This window comes from Hippocampus guttulatus, chromosome 20 (genome assembly GCF_054856545.1).
Source record: "Hippocampus guttulatus isolate MCC_2025c chromosome 20, RoL_Hgut_1.0, whole genome shotgun sequence".
Taxonomy (NCBI): Eukaryota; Metazoa; Chordata; class Actinopteri; order Syngnathiformes; family Syngnathidae; genus Hippocampus; species Hippocampus guttulatus.
This window is the reverse complement of record NC_141280.1, coordinates 311,534-336,061: the sequence shown is the minus strand read 5'-3', so window position 1 is coordinate 336,061 and position 24,528 is coordinate 311,534. Positions and strand designations below refer to the sequence as shown.

The 24,528-nt window shown below is 53.3% G+C and overlaps 3 protein-coding genes and 1 long non-coding RNA gene across 4 annotated transcripts; 2 read left to right on the top strand and 2 right to left on the bottom strand.

Annotated features, from left to right (window-relative positions):
• Positions 1 to 31: 31 nt before the first annotated feature.
• On the bottom strand, positions 32 to 1,398 carry jdp2b (Jun dimerization protein 2b). Its single transcript, XM_086099665.1, has 3 exons — positions 1,204 to 1,398; positions 850 to 954; positions 32 to 789 (listed from the first exon to the last, which is right to left on the bottom strand). The coding sequence occupies exons 1-3, from the start codon at positions 1,396 to 1,398 to the stop codon at positions 592 to 594; spliced, it is 498 nt and encodes a 165-aa protein (XP_085955791.1). The 3' UTR covers positions 32 to 591.
• A 9,220-nt stretch (positions 1,399 to 10,618) lies between these two features.
• On the bottom strand, positions 10,619 to 12,857 carry LOC147187298 (protein c-Fos-like). The gene is made up of 3 exons (XM_086099664.1): positions 12,714 to 12,857; positions 11,983 to 12,090; positions 10,619 to 11,892 (listed from the first exon to the last, which is right to left on the bottom strand). The coding sequence occupies exons 1-3, from the start codon at positions 12,795 to 12,797 to the stop codon at positions 11,350 to 11,352; spliced, it is 735 nt and encodes a 244-aa protein (XP_085955790.1). The 5' UTR covers positions 12,798 to 12,857; the 3' UTR covers positions 10,619 to 11,349.
• On the top strand, positions 12,843 to 19,914 carry fosab (Fos proto-oncogene, AP-1 transcription factor subunit b). The gene is made up of 6 exons (XM_086099661.1): positions 12,843 to 12,895; positions 13,018 to 13,114; positions 17,225 to 17,385; positions 18,002 to 18,229; positions 18,321 to 18,428; positions 18,840 to 19,914. The coding sequence occupies exons 2-6, from the start codon at positions 13,069 to 13,071 to the stop codon at positions 19,404 to 19,406; spliced, it is 1,110 nt and encodes a 369-aa protein (XP_085955787.1). The 5' UTR covers positions 12,843 to 12,895; positions 13,018 to 13,068; the 3' UTR covers positions 19,407 to 19,914.
• Positions 19,915 to 20,787: 873 nt separating this feature from the next.
• LOC147187296 (uncharacterized) lies at positions 20,788 to 24,023 on the top strand. Its single transcript, XR_015097568.1, has 2 exons — positions 20,788 to 20,936; positions 23,333 to 24,023. It is a non-coding gene; the product is annotated as an uncharacterized LOC147187296 (long non-coding RNA).
• Positions 24,024 to 24,528: the final 505 nt, after the last annotated feature.

Below are 24,528 nucleotides of genomic sequence, written 5' to 3'. Positions count from 1 at the left end.
GGAAAAAAAAATGGAGACACACTGGCCCCTGTTGTTGGAAAATAGACTTTAATCTAGTCGGGGTAACAGTCATACGTGGCAGATACATGTCCAGACATTGAAATACTGCTCAGCTGAGACAAAGCAAACCAAACGTAACACTAGTTTTCACAGCGCAGCATGATGACAGACACGCTGTCGTTTGAAGGATCACGTCAAGCGATCGACGGCCATTTACCGGAAATGTGTACAAAGCGCTAGAAAACCAGTACGAGAAACGGACAAAGACGGCCGTAAACGGCTTTTTTTTTAGCCTTATGTGCTAGTTCATGACGCCAGCGTCACCACGGGTCGGATCAACCGCTAACTGCCGTCGTTCGTGGGCAGCATATGAGAGTCACCCCCTCCCACTCCTCAAAAAAAACAATTGTGGTGGCGTACTCGCACTGAGTATAGTGTGCCAAAAGTCAACAGCTGTATATCGAAGGAAAAGCACCGAGCGGGCACGGCGGCGAGCCGGCCGTTTTGCCGCCGGTCCCTTTTTTTGTGAGGGTCCGCGTGTTTTCCTTTCGGATGGCGACCTGGCAAATTGGTGACGAGGCGCAGCGGGCGTCATCGACACTCGCCGCGGGCGCACAGCCGCTCCAGCAGCGGGTTGTCCTCGCCCTCGGGGGTTTTGACGCTGTCGGTCCTCACGATGCAGGTGGGCCGGTGGAGGTTGAGCATCACCATCAGCTGCTGCCTCTCCAGGCGCAGCTCCTCGATCTGGGCCTTCAGATCCGAGTTGACCGTCTCCAGACGCTCCGACTCCTTGAGGGGAAAGGCAAAGGGTCGGCGGGCGCTCGCGTGACTCTCGCGTCATCAACTCACCCTCTGAAGGAAGTCCGTTCGTTCCTTCTTCTTGTTTCGGCATCGCGCCGCCGCGACTTTGTTTTTCTCTCGCCTTCGTTTCCTCCTCTCTTCGTCTTCATCCAGCTGCAAACAAGCCGAGCTTCAGCTTTGAACGTGTGACTTCAGACCGCATGTCACCATTCACTTCTGAAACCAACCCCCCCAGCGGTCTGGACGTGCTCTCCAAATCAAGTTTGACTGGGCATTTGCACCATTTTCATTTTTGGGAGCTTCTGCTAGCGCAAGGCTTTTTCCGTCTCGGCTTATGCAAGCAACCCCATCATGCCCGCCGTCGTCGTCTGTGCGGCTTCCCCTTTTCGTCTTCCCCCTCACCTCCGTCTTGATGCTCAGCGGCCTCTTTCCCAGCCTGCCGAGGAAGTGCAGCGGCGACAACATGGCGCCCAGCTGGTGAAAGTCGGCCAGCTTCAGCCGGTCGGTGAGCGTGGTGGCCGAGATGTGCGCCGGCGGGCCCAGGCAGGGCAGGGAGCCCGCCGCCAGCGAAGGGTCCGGTATCTGTCCCGGCATCATGTCCGACCCCCGCCCCCCCGCCGCCGCCGCCCCTGTTGGGAAAAGAGACGGGACATGTTTTCGGGTGGTGCGTATCCCAGCAAAGTCATTTCTGCTATCGCCGGCGGCGTAAGTGTCTCCTTACATGAGGAGATAAGGGCCCCCCCCCTCCCCCCGGACTGCTTATCCTGTCCCAGGTGACTTCTGGAACGGTGGCCGGTCAATCACAATTTGCCTATTGAGAGATGAGCATTCACATTGTCCCTGACTGGAAACTGAACCATTGAGGTCCTATTTGTGGGGGGAGAGGGGGGGGGGATAGTGCCCAGCCAAGTGTGTCGACTTTCATGTGGACTGTCTGACCGAAAGGATGAATGGAATAACTTTGAAAATGGAATCCTTGTGCCGCACGCAGACCCCCGCTCGCCACCCCGCGTTTGATTGCGGCAGCAATGCCGCATTCCCCAAGGAGGCCTCGTTGCCAATGACATTCCCCATCGTCCCCCCCCACCCCCTTTGCTTTTTTGGCAACGGCTTCCGTGCCCGGACAGGTTGGACGGGAGCCGAACAAAGCCCCCCTCAGATGGAGGAAACAAAGATGACGATTGTGCAACGCTCTCAAACAGCTGAGTGTGCTGACGAGCCGAGGATGGCCGGTAAGTTATGCCGCTTTTTTTTGTTGTTTTTTTCCTTCTTCCCCTGCCGCACTGTAAGGCTTGATACATAGAGGAAGGTTGTGTAACTCAATTCTTATGTCCTCCACCCCCGCGTTTAGACTGCTCAAGTGTTTTTACAGTTGGGCTGGAAAGAGAAGGAATTGATTCAGACTCGCAAGCGGTGACAAAAAGATGGGCCGTCTACATGACATGAAAGGTTTAGCATTGTTCGGAGACACGCTGGCAAGCCCCCCCCCCCCCCCCGCCGCGTTTCTTCTGACCTCTTCTTGCAGCGCTTTTGACTGATTTGCTCCAAGGACAAGTTAGGGTGCGGAGGCAGTGTCAAATGAGGCATTTTATGATTTCATACCTCCCTCCGCTCTTTTTTTTTTTGGGGGGGGGGCTTCTCCCTCTCGCCCACTTGGTGTATAACTCCCATTTACACGGCACTTGGCAGCCGCCTGTTGTTTTTGCTGGAGAGGAAAAGAACAAGACAGCTCTGGTTAAGATCTTTCTTCCACAAAACTCCCGCGAGGGAGTTTGGATCGTTGGGGCAGTGGCAACTCTTGCCCAACTGCTCCCAAAAGTTCCCTGGGGCCCCATTCGTCATTTTGGAGAGGTACCACTGACGACACCCCCCCCCCCCCTCCCACGCCTCCCCTTCTAAAAAAAAAAGGACCTTGGTTAACCAGCATCCCGGAGAGTATCATGTTCAAGCGGCGAGGTTCCGCTGGAAGATGGAAAGTGTTGCCAGAAAGCAGCACGATGCAATGGTGAGCCATCGGCATATTTTTGCCTGTGTTTGGAAATAGAAGACATGCATGGGAGGATTCTCTCATGTGGAAACGTTGACGTTTTTCCACCCGACACAAATACTCGGCGGCCGAAGGCGCCGGGCCAAACGCATGGAAACTTGCATGGTGCTGTTTACAAATAGCCCCCCCCCCCCTTTTTTTTAAGGCCACTTTGCCGATGAGGAGTCGGGCAAACGACAGCTGCCGATGACCACGAGTCACTCATTCAAATGTCGTAAAAGGTGATGGCCACACGTGGAACAGCCCCCCCACACCCCCGGCTATTCTTTAATTTTCATGCTTCTGTCATACGTCATCTGTTCTGCTTTCGACCTGCCGCACGAGTCTCGCAATCAATTCCCCTTTTGGGCTGAGCGCACCCCCCCCCCCCCACCACGATAGCCCAAAAGGCACACCTCGCAGGATTGAACCTGAAGGACGGCTCTTTTCTCCTGCAGTCGGCGGCGGCCATCGGGAGAGGATGAGCGGTCGGCGTTTGATGACGCAACGGCGTCACTGTGCTTTTGCAGCCGAGCAGAAAAGGGCCTGCGGCGGGGGTGGGGGGGGGGCGGTCTGCCTCGGAGGACAAGGCGAGAGATGCGGCGAAATATAGGAGCCTCGCTCGATGTCGTTTTTGGCCCCGAGCCAAAAGCAATCTCGCTTCACGCCAGCTGGCGCGCACGCCGCGCACACTGCGCCCTGTGTCTGTTGGAAAGGCGCTCCCCAAAGCCGGGCCGGCTTTGGGCTCGCTCCATTTCCTGAGAACAATTAGCAGGGCTGCGGAATTCCTTCCCAGAAGCCGGCGAGACCGCCGGCGGCCCGGCCCCTCTCGTCCGCATCCCCCCTGTAGCCGCGCTCCACGAGAGGAGTCCGGATGGGGGCTCGAAGGCCTCGCATGACTTTTCCATCTTTTTGGGGGTGGGCCAAACCAAGTGTCCCGAAACCATCTGGACCACGATGGACGGAGGCTTTTTGCTCACTCGATGCCAACCAAAGGTCGGCTTGACCTGGAGTCCACGTTGCATTTTTACCTTTTGCGGGAACACCCAAACCCGCTTGCCAAATGGAGCGAGACGCTTCTTTAGCCGGCGCCCCAGTTCAAAAGAAAGCCCCCCAAACCGGTGCGAAGGCCGTCTAGCAGCCTCTCGCTCGGATGAAATGTGCTCCGGAGGGGGGAGGGGGGGGGGGCAAGGCACGCTCGTTCCCAATCTCCGACCAAGGTCTCGGCCGTCATCATCACCATCTGCGCCAAATAGGCCCGCCCGCCCGTTGCCTTGCGGCCTTTCGCCACACCCGGAGGAAAGCGGGGAACTTGTCTTGAGGACGGGAAGATTCCAACGACACAGGATGGACATCGTCGCTGCCCGCCGAGGCAATCCTGGTCACTTTGTGCTGTGTTTCGTCATGCGTCCAGCACACTCTCGCTCTGATGATGGCCTCCTCCTTTGGCCCATTTGTTTTTGTGGCAATCGTACCGTAGATCTATGCAGAAAAACACCCCCCCCCCCCCCCGAACTGCGCATGGCTTCACAGAACACGTGGAAAGCTTTACGGGGCCAACGATGGCAGACGGATAATGCGATACCGTCAGCAGTGCATATGGGGGCCAGGGGCTCCCCCCCCCCTTTTCTCTCAACAGTCCCGCTCGTATGACCGAGCTGGCTGTTGCATAGTCGGCCGCCCCGCCTGCAGTGCGCCTGCAGTGCGCCCGCAGTGCGGCGCAGCCCGGGAATTCCACGGCTCCCCGCAGACACGCCGGAAGGCATTTCTCCTTCAAATAAAACGCCGGCGCCCACGTCCGGCTTCTCGGCATCGTCGAGCCCGAGCCGCCCGCGTGTGTCCGAGGACGTGCCGGCGCTTTTCATTTTTCATGAAATCAAAGTGCGGCAGCTGGAGAGTCGTGCCAGTGACAAACTTGGCAAGGACTCGGCGCTCGCGTGCCCGCCATCCACATGGCGCTTCCCATCCCGCGATCGGGCTCAACTTTTCGGGCCTCCGAAGGCGGACCCCTAGCCCCCGACGGCGTTGGGTTGATTTCGACAAATCATTCCCCAAATTCTTTCAAGAGGCCTGTCGCGATGGCGACGAGTGTGACCGACCGCGGAAAACTTTGGAGACTTACTCAGAGAGAACTTCTTCTGTCAATGGTGCAACTCGTGTCGGCACCCTGCGGAGAAGAAATAGGAGGGCTCGTTGGCGTTCCAATTGCATGCGGCTCCTCGCCGGAGTTTTCTCACTTGAGTCTCGGTGTCGCGCCCCGGCCGAATATTTGAAAGCTCGGCCGTCGAACGGCGACTCTCTCGCGATGCGGCTGCCGAACGGCTTCACGTCAATCCCGTCCCCGAATAAAAATGCGGCTTTTACTCGACGAATACTTGCAAACCTTGCCGGGCCACGTGCATTCACTGCGGGTCAAACATGAGCGATTTACGAAGGGGGGGGGGGGGGCGGGGGCGTGGAGGGAGACGCGACTCTCAAACGTCAAGCGCCCGAATGAACGCGACCCGGCCGGACGCGAGGTCGCTTTCAATTGCCTCGAGAGATCGCGACGTGCGACCACTTTGAAAGCTCGCGCTTGTCTCGGTCCGAATCTCAAATAGGCGTGCGGAGTGAGCGCAGTCCGGCTTCGCGTGGAACTTGGCTCGCCGTGCTCCCGCGACGCGTCGGCGTTACATAAGCGTCTTCGCGAGCGGGATAGCCCCCGCGCATCCGGAGAGAAAGGCGGTTCCGTACGTTCGAAAACCCAAATGAAAAGTTGTCGTGGGTTTTTTTTTCCCCAAAGTATCCTCGTGACACTTGTAACGACCGTGTAACGACTGCAAAGTTTCCAAGTCGTCGAACATGCGGTCGAGACGAGGGCACGTGGCCGAATAGCGAAATCATGTCCGTCGTGTACCGACCCTCGACAAACCTACACGGTGATCACGACGCAACCCCCCCCCCCCCCCATCAAAAAACAAAACAAAACAAAACAGGCTAGCGACGGGTCGCGCGCGCTTACCTGTGGTGCGCCTACACGGACATCAAAACCAAAACAATCCAAACAGGACGAGGGGAACGCGGGATTCGGTCTCTCTCTCTCTCTCTTTTTCTTTTTTTTTAATGTCTCTTCATTTTTTATTTTTTTTTTAGGAGTCGGCGGCGGGTGCGGGGACTAGCCCGAGCGGTTGCATCAGCCCGCTTAAGTACTGTAGTGGGCCAGGTCTGGCAGAGCTCCGGAATGCGGAAGTGGCCGAGCCAGACGTCAGCGTGCTCGACGGTCATGCCGGAGGACGGAGGGGCGGGGCTGCGTTCGGCCGGCCCTCCCCCCCCCCGCCCCCTAGCAACCCAAAACATACACAAACCCGGAGGGAGGAAAAACCTCTCGACGCGGGGACCTTGGTGCGCGTGCGCGCTCCGCCGCTGCCGTGGACCAGAGACGGTACGGTACATCCAAACACGTCGCGCACGTTCGCAACCAAACGACAGGGGGCGCATCATATTTAGCCTGGCCGGAAGTACGGCAGCCTTCGTGTTTGTTGGATACGGGAGGACCTTTGGCGTTCACGGCGGGGAGACAAAAGTCCCAGTCCGGTCTTTGGTGGCGTTCACATCTCCATGAAACAAAAGCTTGCCGTTTCATGACTTTTGGACGGGACTGTGGAGAAAGAGAGAAAGAGATTCTGTCCGTAAGAAGTGTGCGTGCCCGAGAGCATGAAAAGGGGCTATCCGAGAAGTGCGCTTTCCACGGGCTCCGTTGTTAAATGTGCTTGTCGGCGCAGTGCCTCGGTCCAGCAAACTGCTCGCGCCTCATTCATTGACCGGGACGATGATCCGGCGTGTTGTTGCAAGCCGGCCCCGCCGACGCCGACGCCCATGCTGTCAATCTCGCGAGGGCATTTTGCACTTCAGGCAAAAGCGCCGCTCTTTATTTGGCTTTGACTCGGATTTTGCTCGAGTGGCAATTCGACGTCGTTTGAGACGGAAACCTCAAATGGTGTGCAGCGGCGCTCTCGTTAGCTTCGCCGGGGTTTAAGAGCGCTTCGAGGAAGTTCCGGAAAACTTTGGCCTCTCTGCTCTCCTCCAAGTGTTGACGATCGGTGGCAAAATAGCACTGCGCTCGGAAAGAGGACCTACACAACGAGGCACTCTTTTCTCAACCCCCCCCCCCAAAAAAATCCTCCACGCTGTTCCCTTTTTTTTTTTTGCTTCTAATTTGGCTCTGTTGTGATTTATGGCTCACATCTGTGGGGGAGGGGGTCGTCTGTGTGCGTCACAGTTGGTCCAAACATAGACGTGGAACACATTTCGGAGGTGGCAAGAAAGCAGAAGTGATCGTAAAAGAGGCGCCGCGCTGTGCGTTGGGGGGGGGGGGGGGGACAAGATGGTGACAGGTACGCCTTTTGGGTGCAGACGGCGCTCGCGATGCATGACAAAAACAGCGCTGCCAGATTTGGATGGGGGGAAAAAAAAACGCTTCTATCAAGCCGGCCTTCAAAATCTTTACGCGTGAATGCTGCGATACTTCAGGCTGGAGGCTGATGATGATGTGTCAGAAGGAAAGCTTTTGTCATCCATCAAACGTATTCTGCATCGCAGAGTCCTCAAAGAGTTGAGGATGTGTGCTGGGGTGGGATTGAAAGAAAAGCTGCTTTGGAATAGCCTCCTTATTTCAGTGGCCTTTGATGAAGATGTCCTTTTTTGGGGTTCAATTTCCGCACGAGCTTCCGTGACATGTTTTTGTGCGTTTTCCAGCCGGCGTTTGCTTCCTCCCCTTCCCAGAAAGAAGCGTCCTGGGGTGAGCGCGCCGTTTGCCGCCGACGCCGGTTTGCAACGTGTCTTCCGCGGAAGGGCCCGTTCGTTCGCACCTCTCTGGGAAATCCCCCGCCAGCCAGACACCGTCCCGTCCCGTCCTGACTCATTCCTCATTCTTCCCCACGCCGCCGACTTTTGCAGACGCAACAAGGCAAGCGACGCGTTTGAATTTCCTCCCTTCCTTCTTGTTGTTCTCCTTTCAGAATCATCTCAGACCAAGCGCGTTGACGCTGGCGTTTGCACATTTGCAAATGTTTCCATATTTCATAAGAGCCCGCGAATAGGAAGTCGGCAGAGCGGTCTCGATTGACTGAGACGCTCGCCATTCTGACAATTGCGCCGTGCGCGCCGAGCGGAAATGTTTCTGTCCAAAAGCACGAGTATTTTCAGCCGCCAGGATGCTTTTGAGGAAAAAAAGCCCAAACCGAGCACGTCCCGTGTCCGTCGGCGGCTGGCCGAATTGGCCGCTTATGTCGCAGGTCTGGCGTTTGCTGCGGTTCGTCACGCCGCGCTCACGAACTCGTCATGGTGCGCCCCTTCCCGCTTGCTCTTGCCTGCCCGCCCAGGGGCGCGCCACCTCGACGCGGATGAATCCGCGTCGACGTGGCGTCACCCGACGCGGGAGGCAGAGAGCGACGCGACGCCGGGCGCCGCGGAGGCCATCGGCACGCCGTACCCGAGCCCGTGCCGGCCGGCGCGGCGGTTCCGGTCAAGCCCCGCCGTGGTACGTGCTGACGTATTTGCTCATCTCCGCTCGCCCGACGTGCCGCCCCAGCTTTATTTCGTGTTATTCAAATGCCGAGGCCCACTTCGCATGACTTTTTAAACGTGCCGATGAGCACATTCACATCGGCGAGTTGTGAGAGCAGGGGTGTGTAGACTTTTCCTATCCACTGCAATTACACGCCGACCTAGCTAACTGAGTACTATCGAAACAAATCACCAGTGTGTCTTTGTGCCAGGTTGTGAGGTTGGCGGCTTCAGCGAGCGGGCGATGTTTTGCCGCCGCGATGCCGGCAGAGGTGAGAAACGCCTCGCGAGTGGCCTGAAAAGAAGAAGAAGAAGGAAAAAAACAGGTCCATGCGGCGCGGATAACGAGTGAGTCACACGACTTCAACCGCCATCGCGGCTAACGAGAACCGGTCGATGGTAGAACGAGACGTGTACGCTGACCGGCCATAACATTAGGGACACCCGCACAATGCCACACACGTGTTCATCGCTGGCGACAAAGCATTCGCGCTCTGGACTCGGGTAGAACGACACACGCTTCTTGTTTGATTTTATTTTCATGTTGTTAAACTTGTTTGTAATCATCCGATAGTGGAATTGAGTTTGGGTCCACATTCCAAACTCATGTCGTGAGCACGCGGCTGGCCGCGAAGGGTGTAGCGCCCCCTGATGTGTCTCAAATGTACCGCGTTGACTTCCTCGCCTCAACTGCGCGTCGACGCACAAACGAGTGAGCTGTCCCCGTCGCGCAGTGACCTTGAACGCAGCATTTCCTGCCGTGTGGTGGCCCCTCGTTCATTCCCGCTCGCTCTTTCTTCGCGAACATCTCGTGATAGAGCGCGACAAGTTGTGACGGGAAATGACATTTGAAATGCTCGCGGCTGTTTGTTGTTATCGTTCGCTTGAAAAGAAAAAAAAGAGAGAGGGGGGGGGGGGGAAACCCTCCCTCTTTTCCCCCCGGCGGCGACGACGACGACGCAGCCGTCGCCATAGAAACAAAACAGCTCCAGCCTTCCGTGACCCTCCCCGCTCCGAATTTGGTCAACGGAAGTGACGCGGCGCGCCGCGTCGCCGAGCTGGTTGTCGGCGAATCGGAGCGGCAGCGACTCGTTTCTTTGCTTCTCCGAATCGGATTTGCGGAGATTGCTCGTTCGGAATAGGAATTTGGCACCCTTTTGCTCCAATTCATTTTGTATTCCTTTCTCCCCGTAAACATTCGTTAGTTGGCTTACGATCCATTTGACACTTTGAACTTGATGTTTAAAACCACGTTTTGCGCGCGTGGTAAATAGTTAACCCAGAAATGTTAATGACCGTACGTTCATTCGAAGTGATACAATAAAAAGTGAGAATTGGCCATTTTATTTCTGATTTAAATAAACTATTTGATAGCGTTAACGTGCACATTTGTTGTTCTTTTTAACCTCACCCGCAGCTGACCGATTGTACAATAAAATACACATTATAACTAGACAAGATATCAAATGCATATATGATTCCATGACATGCATTATGTTGACATATAACCATTTTTGGGGAATTAGTGTTTTTTTGTTTTTGTCCGCGAATGACCCATTCCAATATAGTCTGGGAAAAAAGGTTTTACCCCCCCCCCCCCAAACAAAGTGAATAATGTATGATTTAAGATGACCAACACCTTCTTTGTTTGCCACATCAACAAATGGGTCTGAAATGTATGACTTTTGTGTTGTAAATAATCATCTCCATCGATGAACGCCACCGACGTAGTGACGGGAAGAACAATGAAATGTTTCCGTTTCACTTTTTGTTTCTTGTCCCTTGTATCCGATTGTTTTTGTACGTTAAAAAATAAAAACTGTGATCAAATAGAGATGGCGCCGCATTCCCATAAGAATTGGAGACAACGCGCTTGGATACGCACCTCTCCCATAAAATGCTGCACATCAATGTTTTCGTATTTGTTTTCCATCACGGGTCCGTCCGCGGCAATTTTACACCTCGAGATCGGTACCGTTAAGAGAGAGACGGCGCACTTGTTAGAAGTCATTTGCATGCATGTTTTTTGTTTGTTTGTTTGGAAGCTTTCGTTTTGGACAACCGCACCACCAGAATGGAAGAAAGAATTCAGCCCTGTCACATTGATTCACATTTTGGACACAACAGCAAAACGGACGCTACAAAAGAAACGAAGGTGCGGTGAAACCCCCCCCCCCCCCCCACCCCCATGTCACACTTGAACTTTTTGTGTTTTTAAAAGAGAGATTTCAAATGTACTATAGATGGTAGAGTATATATATCGGACATTTATTTTTTCTTCCGTATTGATCCGTCCCCACGTCGTTTGCGCACGAGCGACCGCCGGAGAGCAAATCTTTTGAACGCTCAAGCGTCCGAGAAGTGTCGTAAAGCGGCACCGTGTCGCCTCCAGGTTGAAAGTCTGGATGTTTTTTCAGGCCGGAACAAGAGAAAGTCGTGCGGTTTAGCGCCATTTTGATTGCAAGCGGCTCACCGATGCTCGGTGCAGAAGGAACCGCCGAGTGAGGGCACCGGCGATTTTCAGCAATCACGGCAGAATAGGTGAGCCGATTCCATTTTGCGTCTTACCTCGGCCATCGAACGGGATGTTGAAGTTCTTTGGGCTTTTCCTGAAAAGTTGCGCTTTGACAGAGCGAGAGTGAGAGAGAAGATTCTGTCATTGACGCTAATTTGCGCGAGGCTGTCGGTCAGTTGAGCAGTTTGGCGTCGGCATACGCAAAGGCTGGTTCTCTTTTGTTTTGTGGCGCGGCTTGACCGGCTGTGACGACTAAACCGCTTGAAGCGAGCACACGTCACCTCTTTGGGGGCAACTGTGCCAGTGAGAGAGTGCAAACGGGGGGGCGAAGAATTACTTTTAAAAGGCTCCCGGCACATGTCACTACGTCTGAACGGCTTTGTTGTTGGGGTACAATCGAGTCTCCATTTTGAATGTGGCCAGTGCTGCGCGTGCGACCACGCTCTTTCTTTGTTTGTTTGCTTCACAATGCCAGAAGGGTCGGCGAGTTGAGATCGTCCTCGAAGCCGCCCTCCGGCGCCAAGGCGTCCGTTTCGGCCAAGTTGAAGGAGAAGACGCCGACGTACGAGGGAGCGCCGAGACATTCCAGGTCGTCGGCGACCGACTTGTACAAGGTTTCCCAGTCGGGCGGGCACAGAGGCGCGCTCGGGTCCGCGATGTCGGGGACGAAGGCCCCGGCCGCCGCCTCGGACGTCGCCCCCTCCGTCTCCAGGCTGGGGACCAGATCGTCCAAGTCGTCCTTCGGCTCTTGCGGGCTCTCCTCCCGGTCGTCTTGCACGCCGGCGGACGGGAAGAGGTCGGAGTTGCCGAAGATGGCCGCGGCCGGGATGCCGGCGCCTTTGGGTGACGGCACGGCCATGTCCTCCTCGTCCTCGTCCGCCTTGGACCTGAGCTTACAGGAGGAGCCGTGCGCGGACAACACCTGCTCCAGTCGCTCCTTCTCCTTCAGGAGCTCGTCTATCTCCGACTGGAGGATCGACTTCTCGTCTTCCAGTTGTTCAGTTTCCTAATGGAGAGAGACACCCCCCCCCCCCCAAAAAAGGCATTGCTCGTGTGCTGATCTCAACCGCACGCTTTTCTTGGCATCCTCACATACGGCTTGCAGGGTGTCGATCAGCTCCCTCCGCCTGTTGCGGCATTTTGCCGCAGCGATTTTGTTCCGCTCCCGGCGAATCCTCCTCCTCTCGTCCTCTTCTTTGGAAGGCTGCAGATGAAAAAAGTCTGACACTTCAGCTGAGAGGGGGGGGGGGGCGGACGACGACGTTTGTTTGAAAAGTCAAAACTGCTCAGCGGGTGTGTCAGACTTTACAACTCTATCGGTGGGAACTTATTTGTGATTATGCCTCTCCCAAAACCTAAATGGGCGGGGGCGGGGGATCAGGATAACACCCTTAATGAAAAGTGTTTTTCGAAATGTCTCCTGTTAAGCCGCAAGTGCAAGCACAGAACGCGAGTGGACATGGCGTACTGGTGGACTTAATGGCGCACTAGCGCCACCGACTGATCTCGTCGTCCCACTGCAAGGAAATGAGCGTGACTCGACGACGGCGGCGGCGGGGCAAATCGGCCTCGCGTCCAAAACCAAGTCCCCCCCCACCCGGGTGTTCCCATCAGGGGTCATTAGGTCGCCTTGATTTAAGCTGTCGTGCAAACCTGGAACGGACAACAGCATGCCCATTTCCAACGAGTGCGTGCCGACGTGGAGGTGCTGCAGACTCGGGACCGGAATGATGCATGCGTGCACCACGTCCATAAAGAAAAAACAAAAGATTTGACGTGCAGTATATCTGGATGTACTGTATATCGTATTTGTGTTTGCTGCCTGACCTCGACCTTGTCTTGGCGTGCTTTCCTGCAGGCGGGCGTCTTGGGCTTCTTGTTGCTGCCTCTGGGGGGCGAGACCAGGGCCATCGCGCTCGTCTGCGGCGCGCGCCTCCGATCCGGCGAGACGCGGCGGTCGGACGCCCCGCTGTCCGCAACCTGAGCCCCAAGAAGCAAAGTCGCAGTAGGTGGGTGCAGACCGGCACATGGCGAGATTGAACTGGCAGCATGACAAAAGTGTGCCTGCGTGTGTGTGTGTGTGTGTGTGGGGGGGGGGGGTTGTTTTGTTTTTCCTTGACCTGGTCGTCAGCTGCCGGCGACGGAGGAGGCGGGCTGCAGCCAAGAGTGTCCCCGCCAGGCGATGCTGTGCCGCAGCTGGACGACGACGACTCCGAGGAATATTCCGGGTGCGTAATTGCTCGATTGATTGGAATTGTTGTTTTCACCGTTCACCGCAACTCTCTCAAAATACAAACGTAGCTGCGTCTAAACTAGAGCGAGGACTCGGAATCCCGCATCAAAAACGCGCCCTTCCACTTGCCAGCTTTGCGGGATGCTACGAAGGGGAACCCGCCTTTTATAGTCGGCTGCAGTTTTATGAATGAAACGTACGGGAGCGAACCATTCGGTGGGGTGGGGAAAAACGCAATGGTGCCGCCGCCCCCCCCCCCCACGCCCCCTCCCCCTCCCACACACCTTTTTCGGCGTATCACGTGAATGCACCAATTCAGTCAGAATAAATCCAATTCAAATGTTTTTTTTAATACACCCGATGGAACCAGTAGAAGCTCGTCTGAGGCGCCCCCCCCCCGTCCACCGTCACAGCGTGAGAAGGGTGCCCCCTCTCGTCATGAATGAACTACGTCATTTAATGCATGCAGTTTCTGTCGCACAACCATTTCCCTCCTAATCCATCGCGAATAGGATGAATCGACAGCGGCCACGGCAATTTGGTTTTTGCTCTGTCCGCTTGTGCCATCGTCGTTTTTGCACAGCTCGGTTATGCAACGACGCGCAGCAAGGTCACGTGCTCATTTTTTAAATCAAATATTTTACCTCGAGGTGCTAAATGAAGTCCCTTTCGTGTTGTGTTTACTTCTACACGTGTGGGTGGAGGGGGGGGTGATCGCAGCAGGCTGCCATTTCGGCCACTACCGCCCTCCGCTGGCCACTCAAATTGATGGCAGGCGGCCTTCGGGTTCGCATTGCGAGCCCGAAGGCTCACCTGCTTCCACGTGACTCAGACAGTCCTTGGTTCCCTTCCGTCATCCGTCTGTGCTTCCTTCTCCCCAGCCAGCCTTCCTTCTTTCCTTCCAACCATTCCTCCTTCCTTTCATTCATGTTTGTTTTCCTCTCTCCATCCCTCACGTTCCCTTCCTGCCGTGTGAAACAAACCTTCCTTCCTTCCTCCCTTCCTTTTCCCATCCAGTCCTCGTCATCCTTCCTCTCAGACTTCCTTCCCTCCTCCCTTTGCCTTCCTACAGAAAGCGAATGTGAAAAGTGTCCCAGGCTGGACGTGAAAGTGTTCCCCTGACTTCACTCATGTGATGCCGACGGGCTATTTTTAGCTCGCCGATGACATCACGGACCCATTGAAGTTAACTGAACGGGGGCATTACGAAAAGAAAAGAATCCTAAAGGGGGGCCTCTCAGGCTTCCCGGCAGGCCCTCCTCTGGCGTTGGGGGGGGGGCGTGTTGTATTTACTGGCACGGGATTATGTAGTCCGTTTGTGGGAGGGGGGGGGGGGGTCAAAATTCACCCCCAGAAAGCAGTCCTTGCTCCAGGCGGCACCAGAGCGTTTGTTGCTTTCGAATTTGAAAATCAGAGCAAATCCGTGGCGTGTCCTCCCGTGACGTGTGCAATGGAAGATGCAATTTGGCGAGATCTTGCCAACCAAACGTCCAAAATCAAATAGGAGACGATGGCACGCTGGCATCGCTTGCCGAGGTGTCCCATTTCACCCTGCGCATTCACGGGCGACAATCCGCGCGGAGCTCTCACTCCGCCGTCTTTCTCGAAGCTTCGCCCGTGACGTCACCACGGGTGAAGCTCTACTCCGCTGTTTTTTTTCCGCTCCGGTCGAGTGATGCCTCTTTGTTACGATAAACAATCTCAGCCGACGCACGAAGCCAGCACGTCACTGCCGCGAAAGGGGTGGAGTGTTGCCATGGCGACCGGGAATATTCAACAACAACAAGCAGCGCGGGAAAGAAAACACAAAAAGCCTTCAAGCATGTGTTTGCTTCTTTGTTGTTGCCCGTGGCAGATTCGACTTGTTGCTGATTTTTTTTTGGGGGGGGGGTGTTACACTCTACAAATTGCGAACAGGCGACGACAACACAAAATATTCACAATCGACGTTCCTCTCTTCTGTTTATTTGGTACTGAGGCTCCTCGTGACGCGTTGAGTGTCTCGAAAAGCACGATGCAAAACAATCTTTTGAAACAAAAACTGTGGTTCGGATTACTATAAGAATTCTACTTAAAAAAAACTGGGAACATTTGTATTCTATCGTAGTAATATTCCTATATTGATGTAATACTGTTATGATGACATTTATTACAATGCATAATCATTGTGATTATGTTCTTCACACACACAGCCTACTGCTAATAATGAGTAATCAAGAGATACAACTAGTTCAAATGTCACTTTTGTTTAAAGGTTTTAATCTGACGATTCGCATGTGTGATAGAAATCTTTCTATCGCGTGGTTATACTTTTAAATGAGAAACAAATGTTTTTATTGTGCTCACCGGAGGGAAAATTCAAGAATATAAACGAAGCAAATAGAGAATTGAGACATTCATCTTTTCATCGCCTCGTTGCTTTCGTGCCATATCCATTTCGCTGTCTCTGCTCGGGCACAACGTAAAGCACCACGTCTGACCACCGTGAATAAACTCCATACTTGGATAGACATCCGCATAGTTCCATCAAGTCCAGCCCAGCCCTTGAGCGTAAAAAGTGAACAATCGCCGCACTCATCGAGCCTCCACGTTTGCGCTGGAAGTGTTGTATCACACCGCGATTGCGCAATTGATGAGGGAGTTCCTAGAACGAGTGGCGCAATGGCATCTCGTCAAACGATTGCGGTCGGTTGCCAAAGCACAATGTCCCGGCTTCGACCTGTCCTCCCCGCAGGTGAGAAGGGGAGAGGTCACAGGATTCCCTCTCGCCCTTCTCGGGGAACACCTTTTGTCAAGTGGGGCAGGGCTGCAAAAGTGCACGCACGCGCCCGCACATGACCATCTTGTTCTGCAAGAAATGCGACAGCACCGCCTCGGGCCTCGGGCCCCGGGCCCCGGAGCGCGCACCGGACGCACGCAAACGGATGGCCTGTTTTGCATGTCGGCCTTGCTCGTTCAGTCCCGGCACGTAGAATTCCGTATGACTTGCGAGACCAAACGCCTTTGCCTCAGGTATGGTCCGCAAAGCAAAAACGCCACGCGCAAGCTAAAGATGAGCACCAACGGTAACAAAATTCCCAGACACATCTTGTTTGTCCTCTGCGGAAAATCACGGCTATCATAGCATCATTCACTATTTTACCAAATTTGTCGTCGACCACGATATTTCCTAATACCCTTGCTCCAATGAGATTTTCAAATAAATGAAATGGACTCTTTTGTTTCTTTGAGGTGGTTCCATCACGTTAAAAGGAAAACCATCTTTCATTCGAAATTCCCCCGTTTTCGGAAAAAAACTGACCAAAAGAGGACAAATGGAATGCAAATCACCAATCGTATCCGCGTCTCGTACCTTTAGCTAGCGGCTAATGTTTGTCTGCCCGTTTTAGGACAATCGTCAAATGACTCGCTTCAATGAACTAGCTCACTCCGCAGTTGTGGTTCCAAAGGCAACAAAAGAGTGCGCCTTGTTGTGTTGAAGGTGCGAGCCTGGCGTCGTGTACTTTTCGTCTTTTGTGCTGAGCATTTGCTTTGATACTTGTGGAGTTTTCTTTCCCAACAACAAGCCGAGTGTTTGTTGTCTTACGTAACGTCACGCCGGCGAGCTCTCGGATTTACCAGCAGAGCCCGCCCCTTTTTACAGGATGCGCCATATTTGGAAAATGACGTCCTGGGGATCCCGGAGCGGAATCTTCCATTCCCTGGGAGCGGGAGGCGCATTCGCGGTAAAATGTCGTTTTTCGGGCCCGATTGTCCTTGAGATTTCATTTCATCTCGACGCTTTCCAATGCGTAACGTTTTTTGAGGACGGCGTCGTGCGGTGTGATAACTTGACGTTTTCTTGCGGCTTTCTGTCTTCCCCCCCGGGTGTCTCCCCGCCGCACTCCTTCCCCCGCCCGCCGCCCACGTCATTCAAGCGGCCCGCTCTCACTATAAAAGGGCCGCCCGCAGACTCGGCCGCCAGTTCAGTTGACTCGCGATCTGCTTCTATCCGAGACAAAGCGGGACGAGCTTTTGGAGCTTCAACCTTTTCTACTCACTTCGTCAAGCCTCCCTTCGCAAGCCTTTCACGGCAGGGATTTCCCCGCGTTTGCCTTTTTCAAAGTCGGTGCCGGAGCGATGATGTTCAACGCGTTCAAGCCGGAGTGCGACTCGCCCTCCCGGTGCAGCACCGCGTCGCCGGCCGCTGACAGCAACAGCAACGTCGGCTACTACCAACCGTCCCCGGCCGGATCCTACTCCAGCGTGGGCTCGCCGCAATCTCAGGTACGCTTTGGCTTCCCCTCCCCGCAACAAAACAAACCGCTTTCGATAGAGAACCAGAGCCTGCGTGCACCCACCTAATGTTAAAAATGCTGCCTTCTTCTTAACATGATTTCGTGTCTCTGTGATGGCGCGTGGAAGAATCGCAGCGTGCCCGAGTACCTTTCAGACCCGTTCAACTTTGAACATTAGCCTTCCATCGTTCATGGCGGCTTTGCAGAACGCTACGACGCAACTTTGATTGAACATTTGCGGACAATAGACCTCAACTGGTCGTGTGTGCAATGCGTTTAACTGCATCGTTAATGTCCAAAGTGCATCAGGTTACCGTGGTTTGCAACAAGAGTTCATATTCTGTCTTGGAAGAAGACCTGCCCTGCTTTTGACAAATACTGCGCTCCTGTATATTAAGATCAGTAATCGTGGCGGTACGTGGAGAGCGAAGAATTGATTTCAATGATTTTGGTGTAAAACGTTTACCATGAGCTGCGCCATGCAAAAATACAATCTAAAAACAAAACAAAAACTTTTTTTCCCCAATAAATACAACACTGACCATCATTCATCCTCTTGGAATTGTGCTGATGCGCCCCCCCCCCCGCCTCCTCTCCATGTGCAGGATTTCACGGAGTTGACCACCTCGAGTGCCTCGTTCGTCCCCACGGTGACGGCCATCTCCAGCAGCCCCGACCTGCAGTGGCTGGTGCAGCCGCTCATCTCCTCGGTGGCCCCCTCGCACCGGGCGCACCCCTTCGCCTCCAGGCCCAGCCCCGCCTACCCCAGGGGCTCCGTGAAGCTGTCGGCGTCACGCCCGCACAGCACCACCAAGAGAGGCCGGATGGAACAGGTGAATTTTTCATCCTTTTAAAGATGTCAGCTCTTCCTTGTCATCGGACACCCGAGTCAACCAACATCTTTCTTTCTCTCTCCTTTTTCAGATTTCACCCGAAGAGGAAGCAAAGAGGAAAATTCGCCGGGAGAGAAACAAGCAGGCGGCCGCCAAATGCCGCAACAGGAGGCGGGAGCTGACCGACACTCTCCAAGCTGTAAGTATCTTCTTCCTCATTTGCAGCGAGGGCGGTCCCTTCCTTGACTTTGGTTTCCAAGCCGCTTTTCCTCGGGAGGGTCGCGGGCGTGCCGGAAGCGATCCCGGCTGTAGGCGGGGGACGCACCCCGAACACACCGACACCTCGGGACAATTTAGGCTGCCCAATCAACCTACCTTGCATGTTTTGGGGCAACGCATCCGACACACAGATGCTACTGAGAAGTTTGACAAAATCAATTTATTCACATTGTCTTTTCTTTTTTTTGGTTTGTTGATGGTTTAATATAGTGAAGTACAGAACAAATGAATTAGTGTTTTTGTTCCCCCCCCCCACCCCCACGTTTCAAGTCAACTTTCTGGGTATAGCACTTGGATTCAATTCGACGGCGCCCTCGTTTTGTCTTCTCAGGAAACCGATCAGCTGGAGGATGAGAAGTCCAGCCTTCAGAACGACATCGCCAACCTCCTGAAGGAGAAGGAGCGTCTGGAGTTCATCCTGGCTGCCCACCAGCCAGTTTGCAAAGTCCCCGCCGAGCTGGACTCGGACTTCTCGCCGGCCCGCTCGCGCGCCTCGGCCGAGCCCGCCGTCTCCGGCCCCGGCTCGCTCTTCGCCGACTCCGGCAACGCGCTCGGACTGAGCGACTTGGACGCCTCCGTGCTGGAGGAGTCCCTGGACCTGCTGAGCAAGACGGAGATGGAGCGCTCGGTGCCCGAGGCGGACCTGTCGGCCTCGCCGTGCGGCGCTCAGGACTGGGAGCAGCTGCACCCGTCGGTGACCAGCGGCGACTTTGAGCCGCCGCTGTGCACGCCGGTGGTCACGTGCACCCCCGCGGCCACCGCCTTCACCTCGTCCTTCGTGTTCACCTTCCCCGAGAGCGACGCCTTCCCCGGCTGCGGCGCCGCCCACAGGCGGGGGAGCAGCGGCAACGAGCAGTCGTCCGACTCGCTGCACTCGCCCACGCTGCTGGCCCTTTAGGACACTTCAAGACCCCTCGCAGGATGGCGACTGAAAAGCCCCCACCTGACTTCCAAAAGAGCACACCATCGATCTCCACGTAGGAGCTGACAGGGCTACGGACAGTCGCTTTGGAATCGACCTGCCTTTTTACCCTGTAGCATGTTTCAACTATGACGACGAGTTTGATTTTGTTTTGAAAGGTGCTACTTAACCGAGAGTCATCATCGTAGTGGTTTTTTTTCTGTCCACTTTGAGGAGCCATATGTGAGGGGACCCCCCCCCCCCCAAAAAAAAAAAAACTGACATCTTTAACCATTGTCCCAGGTGGTCTGTCCTGAACTTGATCATGTGTATGAAAGTTTTCTGTGAAAACAACACAAGTCGTATTTCTTTTTCTTTAATTTTATTAATTTATGAGATTTGACTTTATTTTTTTACAACAGAAGCGAACAAAACGGGTCAATGTGAATGTTTGTGAGGTGTGTGTGTGTGTATATAGATGGAAATAAAGCATTGTTTAAATTGACACTTGGGCCCGGTGGCATTTGTACTCTCCAATACGCTATCTGCTCACATGGGAGTTTATTGGCTACTGCTTCTCTGGTCTTTGGAGGCGCGGGGTCACGGATCAAGTCCCGCTCCGGACTGTTGTTGGAGAAATGCTAGTCTGCTTCCTGACTATTCTTGAGCTCGCTGGTCTGCATGCTATGCTTGGTTGTGATCTGAAGAATTTTGAATGTGGAATAATGAGGTCAACACAAGAAGTCCTCCAATGATGAAGACACTTATCGGAAAGGTGTTTTATTCTTTTTCCATTTCTTATCATTTACCAAATAGGTTATTTGTAGTTTTTAAAGTTCTTCAAAGAATTGACCTTTTTTTGATGACAGTTTATATATTTGTATTTCTAATTCATATTGATTTGAGATATATTTTGAAAAATCTCAAATGTTGACTTTCAAATTTTCAGTTCATTTCTCAATGTATTGGTGTAGTTATTTTATGTTTGAAGTCCTTTTTGTAGTTTCTCTTTTTTATAATTGACATTGTTTTCAGGCTGATCGAACACTAAATGGTCCCTCGGCGTGAGCGTGAGCTACTTCGGGTTCGAAAAAGACCGTTCAAATGTCTGCTATCTCATCAGTTTAAAAAAAGAAAATGTTCGCTCTAACTTGGATTAGCACAACGAATATTGTTGCTGCGGGAAAGCAGAGTTCAAATGGCTTGCTCGGTTTTTGACAAAGGCGATGAGAACGTTTGGTGGAATCTTCGAGTATTTTTTTTTTCACGTTCTTTCTGTCGCCGACGTCAACTGTGGCACAAGTCACACAAGTCTGACGTCGGCATTTTTTTTCTGCTCGCGCACTGAGCGCGTCGAGATGACGTCACCTTCCGTGACCAAATGGGGACTTCGAACGAGCCGGTTGGAACTAGCTTTGAAAACACGCCAGCCGCGGCCTCCGAAGGCTTTCCAACGCGACGGTTTCGAGCTTCGCCTCGCCGATGAGGTCCATTTTCATCGAGTTTCGAGTGGGGATTGAACTCATGGTAACAATTGACCGTAGTTTAGGGGGAAACGTGGTAGGTTCGCGCTCGGTTATGCAACAGAGAGGATCCGAAAGCGTCTCCTTGCGGTCCAAATATCCCGCGGTGTACCAAAGGTTGCTCGCGAATGCAAAGAAACGCACGCCGTTCACCCCGCGCGTCCATCCAGCTGGGGAGACGTGTTCAAACTAAATGGGACTTTTGGCGTTCCTAGCGTTGACCTACGTTTGCAACGGAAATTCTCACTTTGTGAGCGACAGCCTTTGTCAAATTTATCTTGGCCGTCAGATTATTATTCTTTTTTTTTGTTTTGTTTTTATTGTGTCCAATCACATTTCCCGGCACGTGTGTTGCCAGGTCAATGTCATGTGCCCGTGGCCTTTCCAGTTGCTGGCTCATGTCATTTTAAACTAAAAAGATTCAACATCGATACAGGCAAGAATTATGTAGTAGTCGCCATTTTAGTATTTCAGATTTTTATGTTTTTTGGAGGCGAGGGGTCGTTTGACTAAAATAGGGCCTGGTGATGCACCTGAACAACTTTTATTCGCATCAATAGTCACACAGGCAAGCACACCGGGCATCTCATTTGGAGAATTGTGGCAGCAAGAATGGGAACATGCAGATAAATACCTAGTACAGCAATAGCGTGTGCAAATGACGCAACGCGTCATGCACGCCGCCCTTCCTGTCTGCGTGATTAGCATTTATTCACTCATTCATTCCAGCTTTTTTTTGGGGGGGGCAATATAAGGCGGCTTGCCTAATAAGGCGTGTGTGCATTTCATTTTTGTGCATGCGCAAAGAATGTTATCACCACCACACGCCCAGCTATTGTTCGTGCGTGGCTGGCGTGGAAATTTCCACGTATTGACACCGATTCAGCCGGCTTCACCCTTGGCAGTCATGCACTCGGGTAGCCCCGACATATTAGCTGTTGCGTAAGAGCCTCACTGTGGCTGTCTGCAAACCAAAAATTGCTATGTGCCTAATAAGCGTCGAGTAATACCTCCCCCCGTGAGGGTGGATGGGTATAGCGGCAGAAATAGCCGTTTTTTTTCTCCCCCCTCATAACATCAGCGTCAACGGCGGTAAAATTAGAACGCTGTGACGCCAAAACGTGTCGGCTCCACAGCCCGGGGGAGGGAGGCAACCAAGGCGATGTGAGCAAGAGGAAAGGGAAGAGGAGGCTGGTGATGATGTTGTTGTGAGGTAGACTGAATGCTGATGAGCGTTGTGATGAAAACAGGCAGGTTCACCCACATGCCAACCCCAGACGCTTTGAATAGAACATTTAAGACGCACCGGCGGCAGAGGTGGGAAAAATCGTGCGGTACGTTCTGTACCTCGGCAGAAGTTGTGAGACAAATGTGGGAAAAACGGGTTCGCCCTTTTTTTTGGGGGGGGGGGGGCATGAAAACAATTTCAAAAACGGACACCGGACGATGAGTGGCGGTTGGTCAATCAAGACCCTTGTTATTTGTAGACGGTCTCCGATGTGAACTGAGAAACGAAATAGACCTCACTTTGTTTTATTTATGGAGCGATTGGTTTTGTCGGGATGATTCCTCCGTGTTGGTGGTACCCCCACCCCATGATTCCCTTCAGGGTCAACTCGATTTGACTTTCTTAAGGCATGTCATCATGCTGTGGAATTTGAAAAAGTCGGAAGTCGAAAGCACCGTGATCTCCGGCCAATTGCAGCGCCCCAATTTGTCGGAAAAATCCCTCTGTTCGGCGCCAGCCCTTGTTCTACTGATCGACGCCTCGTCGGTGTGAGGACCGGGAATGACTGTTTTCAAGTCAAGTGCGACCTTATTGTCAAATGTGCTGCACGCATACAGCACAGATGAAATTTCCTCCCTCTTAAACAGACAACGCCTCGGTATTTCCTTTTGGCGGAACGGACTGGACTCGAATAGCCAGCCGGGAAGCCAAAGCGGCGTGACGGAACACGATCGCCCGTCCCGGTCCGGAGAGTCGACATTCATTCGACGCATATCGCGGTTGCCGTACATGCCCTGCGTGAGTTGCGTGCGCTGGAGGGTTGACAGCCTTTGGCATCGGGGGCCAGGGCGTGTCGCCGCGTTGCGTCAGCCGCATTCAAGGAATTCTTATCTTTGTGCTCTGGCAAAATAGGTCACGTCGCTGCCGCCTTTTCAATTGAACATCGCGTTGTAACATTCACGTGGAAATGTACTTCTTGGCCGCCGACCAAGGGAGCAATTCTCGGCCTTTTAGCAGACTTGTACCTTCAGTGTCAACACACACACACACCACAACAAAAAATCCCTACGCCGGTAACGAAGCTTATTAAGTGGCACGCGTTTTGCTGACGTCTGGCATCTATTTCCGGACAATGGGGGCATTTTAAAATGGTTCTGTATTTTTTTTTGCAGGAGTTCGACTTGAAGTCCAGGCGAGTTGAGAAAGGCTCCGGGCGCCGACGAGGACGTTGCTATTCTTAGAAGCCATTTGACGCAGCGAGCCGCCACACCGCAGGGATTTCTCCGTCCAATAATTGTGGTTCTCGCGCCAGACTCGCCGCTCGGTATCCCCGCCCCGCCTCGCCTGGCGGGCTCGGGAACAAGGACGTCTCCCCGGAAACCGGACACTTTTGATGTCGGCGGCTAATCCGTGAGCCGCCAGCGGGGAACTCGTCGCCGATGGCGGGGATGCTTTAAATAGCGCCGTACCCGCCGACGCTTTGAAACGCCATCGTAAGCACTGCGGAGGTCGGAAATCGTCGCTGGCTGGGATTGTGGTGCGTGAAGCGACCGATTTCTAGGAGATGGAGAAAATGTCAGAGACCCGGATGGAGTTCATATTTAACAGCCTTTTGATCTTCTGCCACACGGGCAGCGACATGCACTGACCTGATGAAGCGCGGGTTTAAAAAATAGATATATCTTGGCGGCAGGAGGCCCAATGAGATTTGTGACGAAATGAAAATATTGATCAATGGAAAACGCTCAAATAATAAAAAGTGTCAAGGGTTTATTCCATTCAACTCCCTTTGAACTGTGTTTGGTTTGACCCGCTGTTGAAATGAAAATCTGGCGGAGAATAAAAATAAAATGTCCAATTCTTTTTGTTTGTGGGGGGGGGGGGGGTTGTGATGGATGTGTTTGAAAATCTAGAATATCAAACATTCTTCTGGCATCCTTTTCAAAATATATTTGGGCAATAAACACATCTAAATTTTCACCGTGTTAAATCCTTGCGTGATTGAACACGGAGTGGATTACACCGACCCATCAACGTTGTTCAGGGATGAACGGAACAAACGAAGTTGCCAAAGTACACATTTTGAAGGAAAGTGAACCGAAACCAAATTCATTTGCTTAATCTTGAATCTAGCCCGTGATTGCGACGGGGATGGGGGGACACGCATAAATCTTTCGAAATGTTCTTGTGGCGTTGACGTTGCAGAGGTAACTGTCGACAAATGAGACGCGTCGGGCCCCAACTGCGTGTGAGGCGGCGTTTGTCCACTTGGTGTCGCCCTCCTCGGGTTGCCTTCTAATCGTGGTGACTTGGGATGCTGCGGAGGCCTGGCCCGGCCAAATTGTTGGCCGACAAACGACACGTGTTG

Excerpts from the sequence above, each read along its gene's own strand:
- jdp2b (XM_086099665.1), bottom strand. The coding sequence starts at position 1,398 with ATGATGCCGGGACAGATACCGGACCCTTCGCTGGCGGCGGGCTCCCTG. Across the intron at positions 955-1,203 it reads CGCTGAGCATCAAGACGGAG|CTGGATGAAGACGAAGAGAG; the intron begins GTGAGGGGGAAG and ends GCTTGTTTGCAG. Across the intron at positions 790-849 it reads GAACGGACTTCCTTCAGAGG|GAGTCGGAGCGTCTGGAGAC; the intron begins GTGAGTTGATGA and ends TTTCCCCTCAAG.
- fosab (XM_086099661.1), top strand. The coding sequence starts at position 13,069 with ATGCTGTGCCGCAGCTGGACGACGACGACTCCGAGGAATATTCCGG. Across the intron at positions 18,230-18,320 it reads AGAGAGGCCGGATGGAACAG|ATTTCACCCGAAGAGGAAGC; the intron begins GTGAATTTTTCA and ends CTCCTTTTTCAG. Across the intron at positions 18,429-18,839 it reads TGACCGACACTCTCCAAGCT|GAAACCGATCAGCTGGAGGA; the intron begins GTAAGTATCTTC and ends TTGTCTTCTCAG.
- LOC147187298 (XM_086099664.1), bottom strand. The coding sequence starts at position 12,797 with ATGGCCCTGGTCTCGCCCCCCAGAGGCAGCAACAAGAAGCCCAAGACG. Across the intron at positions 12,091-12,713 it reads CACGCCAAGACAAGGTCGAG|CCTTCCAAAGAAGAGGACGA; the intron begins GTCAGGCAGCAA and ends TTTCATCTGCAG. Across the intron at positions 11,893-11,982 it reads TGATCGACACCCTGCAAGCC|GAAACTGAACAACTGGAAGA; the intron begins GTATGTGAGGAT and ends TCTCTCCATTAG.